Source organism: Volvox carteri, assembly GCF_000143455.1.
Source record: "Volvox carteri f. nagariensis unplaced genomic scaffold VOLCAscaffold_14, whole genome shotgun sequence".
Classification (NCBI taxonomy): domain Eukaryota; kingdom Viridiplantae; phylum Chlorophyta; class Chlorophyceae; order Chlamydomonadales; family Volvocaceae; genus Volvox; species Volvox carteri.
In genome coordinates, this window is record NW_003307557.1 from 35,437 (window position 1) to 43,451 (window position 8,015).

Sequence of the window (8,015 nt, forward strand, 5' to 3'; positions counted from 1 at the left end):
AGCACCGCGAAAAGGGGTCACCAATGATTGTAGAGAAAATAATGGGAGGGGACATCGCTAAGCCCCTTCATCTGCACCACCTTCATTCGAATCCTAAACCCCTACATCCCCCACCTTCTTGTGCATGCAGCATCGTGTGCAGCAGGTGGCGGGTGGCCGCCCAAACTCAGCAGACCTTGATGTACATCTTGGTGCACCACTCAGAACAAATGCCTATCCTGTGGGTTTGATCCCATATAGAAGCGGGGTAGTGGATTGGATTACGGTTTGGGGCGTTCAGATTGCAGAGACTGCATCAGCAAACCGAAGGAAGTTGTTAATATAAAGGAGGAGGGATGTTTCGCAGTTGTGAAACGAGAAGGGATGTTCCTAATTCGTCTTTGAGGGGTTCCATTATAATCCAAACCAATCATTTCAACACTGGGGGGACAAACTACTCCTTTTCCACGAGGCGGTAAGGGGCGTGAGACACAGTGCTAGACACATGCAAAGCCCGGTACTGTTAATGATACACGCCTTACGCTTGAGGCCCCTTGTGACGGCAGTAGAGTAGCAATACTGGTGGTGGTCATGGAATGTTGGTGGGGGAAGGAAGGGCCAAAGGTCCCCCGCAAGTGTTCGTTCCCCGACAAAGGGAGACGAAGTATGAGTCACTAGGTTGTATTCTCGGCCAGCAGAATTTTAGGTTTCTTATTAAGCATTTTTAGTCAGTGTTAAGTTTTTGGCATTTTCCTTCTATTTTCGTTTAGTCTTAGTGTCACCTTCGGGGAATGCGTGCCGGGTCATCCCTCGGGTTTTCGTTAACCAAGAGCGAAGAAAACAGAAAATATTTTAGAACAAAATAGAATGCTTAATTAAGAGAGAAAAGTTTATAAAATTTTATAATGTCAAGTATTCGGGAGACCGAAGTGTTACCGAAGGGGAAATTAGGTAACGCGGGGGGGGTGGCGTAGGGGAGTGGGGTGGCGAGAAATCCGGCGTAACGCGGGTCCAGGGGTGGATGTGTGGACTCGGGCCTCGCCTGAACTTTCATCCCCATACGTCACATCACGGGTCTGTATACTCAAGACGCATCATCGCCTGACAACGACGTCGGGTAACGATACCTGAGGCCAGACCGTTGCGTTTTCATTTCGCAACTTGTCTGCAGTTAGACTTGGTGCCGGGGGGTGTATGGTGGGGAAGACGTCCACAGCTCAAGTAAGCGTCTTGTACAATCATCGAAAGGAGGTGGCATCGCGCATTGTATCGCTCATGTACCCGCCTGCCCTAAGGGCTAGCGGCTTTGGCACGGACAGTCCATTTTTGGCTGGAAGAATGAACTTGCACGGTCGGAACATTATTTATTCTTAACTTTCAGGACCACGAACATTTTTTTATTCCGAATTCGGAATATATTCCGCAAAAAAATAACGCTGCTGCCCTTATCGGACCCTGCTGACGTTCGGTCTGCCTGCCACCGTCGCGAGTCCCGCGCTGCAGCCGCCCACAACAGACTTGTCCCGTCGGCACCAGAGCCACAGACAGAACTTCTCATCATTGTTTTTGTTACCCTTTTGTCAACCCAATTATGCACAAACACGCGCGCGTCGGCCTGGTAGCTCCAAACGCTATGGTCATATTTTATCACTAGGACGTGGTTGGGGCGTCGGGCAGCACCTTTCCGGTCGGAAATTTGCGGTGGATCCGGTGCCCGGTCGCAAAGGCTGTGGTACCCGGCCCGGCCGGCGGGCCTAACCAAAGGTTACTAATCGCCGTAACAATTCAGCTTTTTATTAACTTCTTTGCACTAATAACAAAACATGCTCATAGTTTTAGAAAACAAAAATAATAAGGCGATAATTCTGTATTGCAAAAAACCGATCGTATCTTATTTAAAAAGTAATTGGGTTAACAATTCGGGACAAGATAGAAATAAAACTAATCTTAGTAGATCTCTGTGTTGTCCATTTATATTTATTTAATTATATAATATTGACAATATTGGATAGTCCAGCCAGATGCGTTATACCGATCCCATGCGGGCCGTTGCGGAGAAACGGTTGATTAGAGTTGATCACTCAGTGGAAAGCACTTGTACATGTAAATAGACAAACACAGCTAACCTAAGGTACGGAGAATGAGTGCTCTTCGTCCCATGCACGTCAACCAATCCTCGGTCGAACACTCAACTATTCACTTGCACCATGTCATATTTTAACTTTAACTTAAAAAGGTCGCAACCACTCACCACCTTCTAGCGATAATGATGACGTGGGTCGCTGGTTGTGGTGGCGGCGGAGGTTACAGAGGCAAGGGCTCTTGCTGCAGAGTGTCTTTAGATCTTGTCGTTGAAAGGTCTTATGGGATGGGCTTGATCAAGTTGTTGGATTCGGCAATGCCTGTCGGGAATGGGGCGAACGGGACTTCGGATTAGTGTTCGGAACGGTTGAAACTGTTCGACTGCCTAGCTGTTAGTGTCCACGGAATGTGGACGCAGAACGCAAGAATGCGTTCGATAGTAACTTTAGCTTGCTCTTGGCCCCGCGGCAGGCCGTTGCGCGAGCAAAGGTCGGACGATCCTGTGAAGTTCCTAAGATTTTGCAGATCAAATGCACACCCAAGAAACTAACCTCTAGGAATTAAGATTATTCCTGAAGACTTCGCATGGTCGGCTTCGGCAGGCGACATGTCCTCGCACCTATGTCACGCCGCTCTGCACGAAGCATCAACAGTCCTGCGTAAAGATAATTGGTTTCATTTGCAACGTATCACTCTGACGGGATTACAAGGTGGCGGCCATTTTGCACATTTTGCACATACCGCAAGCTCGTCGCAACTCCACAGCAGAATCGATGGTCCCGTGAATCTCGGTAGGCTGGTAAAATGCAGGTGGCCTCCAACCAACATCAGGTCTACACTACAGACCAAAGTGCTGCGCTGGGACTGCGAGGAGGCCCTCAGGTACAGTATGAGGCAACAAGCTGTCACCTGCCCTTGTGGATCATAAAGAAGAGCGTGATAAGGTGTGGTGAGGCAGGCACTTCGAAATAACCATGGGCTGGTGTTACAGCTGTCAAGCTCGCTTTGGGTTCCGTACACGCGGAAGTAGGCCACCAAACTTATACTGTCGGTATCCAACATTTATCACCTAATTCTCCCCTAATAGAAACTGTTAGTTCTTGGTTGCCCTTGCCCTTGCGTACTACCTGCAGAGTCTCAAGAGGTTAGTCCCCTGACACGCAAGATTGCTGGCTTGCAGAATGCCTTCTACGTTGCATACATATTAAAGCCTGTCGTCTTTAGAGTTTAATTGGATAACATGTTATCAAGAAACATGTTAAGCCTGGTCGCCTTAAAAGCTAGGGAAGTAGTGGAGCTACCTTTTCTCAGCAGATTATTGTGGATTGCGATAAAGTTTCTCCAGAAGTCCAGGTCTATAGAATTGTGTGTTGCCAGACAGTTTTGCGGAGTCGCGGTTGTGAGCCATTGCTTCCGTCCGTCCGTCCGCACAAGATCTCGCATGAACCGGCTCTGGTGGTTAGTTTACCAGTAAAACAGAGAGCTTGGAATGCGTGTAAAGGGTTCCTTTTGCGTCGCTCCTCGGACAACCAGAGATGCCCATTGACAGCCAGTGCAGAGTTTATAATTTGTATCTGTCCGTACCAAGCAGAAAATTCGCATAGCTGAGGCAACATGAACTGCGTCGAGTCAGAAGTCGTAATGCTTTTACCTAATAAGTTACTGGTTATGCGTGCGGCCATGCCATGCTTGCTCACGAAAAGATCATGGCTTGGCTACAGGGATTTCAAGTATTTTGCATGACGTTGTCATCAAAGCCGAGAGGTTAAGATCGGGGTCAAAGGGGCGCCCGGAGTAGCGGAACAGACACGACCTGTACAGGGGAGTCGTCAAGACCACCGAGTAAACTATACACGCGCAGGATACCATGTAGCCCAACAGTTGCACTCGTACTCACGATCCATGCACTCGGACTACATTTGCGAACTGGAACAAGCTCCCCCCGCCTGAAAGCCAACAGAACCTGAATGCTTCATCAGAAGATTCCGCTAAACCCTCGGCTGCTCCCTCGGACCACAACATTACCGAAGAACACAGTAGCCCCCCGCCGGCCGGCCATTGCGGCAATAAGTGCTGCATCATTGATCAAAACAAGCCTCCACTGCCGGCATACACACTTACATCACAAGCACGGTACAGGCTTCGAAATGCAAGCTGCATCACATCATCTGCTCAACCCTAAGTGCGATGCGGGTTGCTGAGTGCGGTACTCTGTGTGTGGTATGGTGTGGTGACATGCATGTTGTTCAACCAGGAATGGATGAAGTCACGGAGGCGCTCCAGGGTGGGTTGGGGGTTGTTGTAGCGTGTGGGATTATGATGTTATGGGTTATGGATATGATCGTCCTTCTTAGCAATCGCACCAGTACGGTGTACTGGTACCCTGTGGCTGCCACAGATGTAAATGTTTTGATACGCAGGTACGAGCAATACTGTTGTATGTTGCTGTCAAGTGTGGGGACCCTTTGTGCTAGCTGAGGTCTTGGACAGGCTCAGGAGGCGGAGTGATGCGAGAGGGGCCTTGTGGAGGGGGCCTTCGAGGCATGTCTGAAAGATGACGCGCTGAAGCTTCAGGTGTCGTTCGTGCGGCAAGTGGTGGGAGCTGCCAAACCAGATCCTGTTCGCAGAAATTGTCACAGCTACCCCTACACTACCACGTTTTCAAACAGATTGTGAGTTTTTGGAGCCGTGTCCGTTCGCAGCGTGGGTCTGTGGCACACCAAGTTTTGCGACAGGAGATCGTAAGGAGGCTCTCTCCAACTCCGAAGAGGCGGATGGGGTTCACTAGTCTCCTCCGTTTTCTAAGTTTTCTGGGGCACGACGTATGGCAGGAGGTCCCGCAAGTGCTACGTGAAGCAGACGAACGAGTGGAATGGCTAATGAACAGGCAATTGTCAGAAGGTGTGGTATTGGAGTTCTAGGATCGAGTGATGAGTGGTTGGAAGCATACACGTCTAGATGTCCAGCCAGACAGGTACCCGTCAGACGGCAAGCAACCAGGAATTCACATGGCGAAGTATACAAGCATTGGATGGGTTTGGTGGCCGAGCAAAGGGCAGGAAGGAGGTGCTCCCGCATATCACAACGTCCATCCCGCCAAACCCACCGACAGCACCACACACCCCTTGGAGTCATTCACGAGTTGGTACTTCTCTGCTAACCTCTGAACCCGTGTCGCCCCCCTGCCCCCGCCCCCGGCCCCGCCCCTGCCCCTGCCCCCGCCCCCGCCCGGCCATCCAACCGACCAGAGACGCGGAGACCCAATCCGACCAGACCCGCCCCCCGGTGGTGCACCGCTGCACGGCACTGCTACACATGGCGGGTGAAGAGGGAGGAGCCAATCAGCTCCGGAGGGGGGGGACCGCCACCGCAACGCTCTCCCGAGTGCGCGCGCATACACACCTACACACCTACACATGCATTTTGCCCTTCCCCATCATCCCTCCCCTCCCCATCCCTCCCCACCTGCCCGTTCTGGAAACAGATGCCCCCCCCCCAATCGACCCCTGCTCAAGGTCACGCGAGCTCGCCCTCAGGCTCCTCTACTGTAGCCCCCTCCCCCTCCTTGCTACTGCTACTGCTAGTCCGCCACCTCTTGCGACTGCCCTTCCACATGCTACTGCTGCTGGGTCCGGTCCTGCAGCTGCTTGCTGTCCCCCGGGTCGTTCAGTACGGTGTTGTCGATGAGACGCACCGTGCCCCGGTCCCGGGCGGGGAAGTGCGCGGCCACCGCCAGCAGCACGGGTTGGGAGGTCAGGTCGCTGATAGGGCTCAGGTGGTGCGCGTGGAGCAGCTAGGGGAGGGGGTTGGGAGAGGGTGGGGGGCGTGCGGGGTTGTGTGGGTGGGTGGGTGTAGTGGTGGTGGTGGTGGTTGAAGAGAGAGCACAGCCGCTTCTCCATCGCCAACCGGGCGCCGCTAAGGCTCCACCCGCCACCCGCCACATCACCCGCCACCCTAACAACGTCCTCCGCTCGCTTGTTGGCGTTTTCTTCGTTGTACATGACGACGGGAACGAGTACGAACATGAGCACGAGGTCATCGCGCGATAGATGGACAGATTGGCGGAGGGGACCACGAGGACCTCGGGGCTCCCTCTCTCCCCCTTAGTTCTTATCTTACCGTTCTCATCACCTAAGAGCCCCTTGCCTCCCTCCTGCCCTCTTCAGCACCCTCCCCCCCCAACACACACACACCACACGCCCCCTCACCTCCACATAGTCCACTGTACCCCCCGCCTCCTCAATACGTCCCCTCAACTGCGCAGCCACATCCGCGGGCTCCGAAACCGCCCCCTCCGCCACCGCCTTCTCAGCCCAAGCCAGTCCCCGGGAGATGCATAAGGCCCTCTCCCGGGACTCGGGGGACAGACGAGCGTTACGACTGAAAGGGTGTGTTTGGGGGGTGGGGTACGACGAATCACACTCGACGATTGAAGGAAAGACGTATTCCAGGATTCTACCCAAGATTAGACCAACGATGTACGGACCCGTAGTGACTTGGTTTGTAGCCATCGCGGCAACGTTGGCAGTTAAGAGTCCGGGACGGAAGCAAACGACTACCGGGCGGGGGTCATTGGGCGCATCGGGGAATAGAAGTTAAAACACCCACGCCAACAAAGGATGCTACAAGGCATATTAGGGCTGTTGGGAGCTGCCGGCTGACGTGGGGCACTCGAGTTGGCGCTCGAGTGGGCCAGTCATATGAAATCCGCAACCGCACCCCGCCGCATTCCCCCCGAACCCACCCCACCCCACCCCCCACACACTTAACCCCTAGTCTTTTCCCCCGGATTCGGGTCTCACCTGCTCATAGCCAGCCCGTCCGGCTCCCGGCAGATGGGCATCCCCACCACCTCCACGGGGAAGTCCAGATCTCGAACCATCCGACAGATCACCCGCCACTGTTGGTAGTCCTTGCGGCCAAACACAGCCACGTCGGGCTCGCAGATGTGGAACAGCTTGGTCACCACCGTACACACGCCGCGGAAGAAGTGCGGCCGGGAGCCCCCACACAGCGGCCGCTGCAGGCGCTCCACCGTCACAAACGTCTCATGGGAGCCCGGGTGGCCGCTCTCGCGACCCACCACATTGGAGGACTCGCCGTCGGCCCCGGGGACTGCGGGGGCCAGGGAGGGTGTGTACGTCTGCATGTGTGTAAGTGCGTGCGTGTAAGTGCGTGTGTTTGAATGGATTAAGTGAGCCGCGAGCCGGGCGTTGAAGATGGCATGTGTGGGAGAAACGGTATCCCCAGTCTCTGACCGAGCCTCTCCCCCTCTCCTCCTCCCCCTCCGGCGGCAAACATCCTGCAACCCTAAGCCCACCATCCCCCAACACTCAATCCACCCCGTCCCCGCCGCCCCTCACTCGCCCACCTGACACGTAGAGGGAGTCCGGCTCAAACACGGCATGGCAGCCCGCTGCGGCCAACTTGTCGCGGTCTTCAGCCTGGGGAGGGGGGAGGAGGGAGTGCGAGTGGGAGCAGGAGTGGAGAGGGGGTAGACGTCGGAGGTGGATACGGAATTCCCCCCATCACCGTGAAACCATCCATACAGCCACCGCCGTGGGTCGTGTGGGGAGAGACAGAGAGGGGGGGCCCGGCGCACGTGAGCCCCACGGGGGACACGACGGCATTATGGCGGCCAACAGGGCCGGTGGTGGATGGCAACCACCCACCCACTCACATGGGCGAGATGAGATGAGGGGGGGTGAGGCCATTCTCGCAGAAGACACAGCCTCCCAACCAGTTACCGTTTCCCGCCCTCCCCTCCCCCACTTCTCATCTTTCCCCCCCCTCCACACGGACGCCTCACCGGGTTGCGAGGGTACACGTCGAAGTCCTCGTGTGCAGCAAACTGGGTGGGGTTGACGTAGATGGAGGCCACCACCACGTCGGCCTTCTCTCTGGGGTAGAGGGGGGGAGGAAGGGGGTAGAGGGGGGAGTGAGGGGGGGAAAGA

The 8,015-nt window shown here is 54.8% G+C and overlaps 1 protein-coding gene across 1 annotated transcript in view; it reads right to left on the minus strand.

Moving 5' to 3' along the window:
• Positions 1 to 4,722: 4,722 nt before the first annotated feature.
• The window catches only part of VOLCADRAFT_89713 (uncharacterized protein), a gene marked incomplete at both ends in the record, with an annotated part of 4,302 nt that continues 1,009 nt past the window's right edge, over positions 4,723 to 8,015 (minus strand). Inside the window, 6 exons of the mRNA XM_002949417.1 lie at positions 4,723 to 4,770; positions 5,756 to 5,854; positions 6,270 to 6,441; positions 6,864 to 7,176; positions 7,433 to 7,505; positions 7,871 to 7,961. Coding sequence (XP_002949463.1) covers positions 4,723 to 4,770; positions 5,756 to 5,854; positions 6,270 to 6,441; positions 6,864 to 7,176; positions 7,433 to 7,505; positions 7,871 to 7,961 — 796 coding nt within the window. The remainder of the gene's footprint in view (positions 4,771 to 5,755; positions 5,855 to 6,269; positions 6,442 to 6,863; positions 7,177 to 7,432; positions 7,506 to 7,870; positions 7,962 to 8,015) is intronic.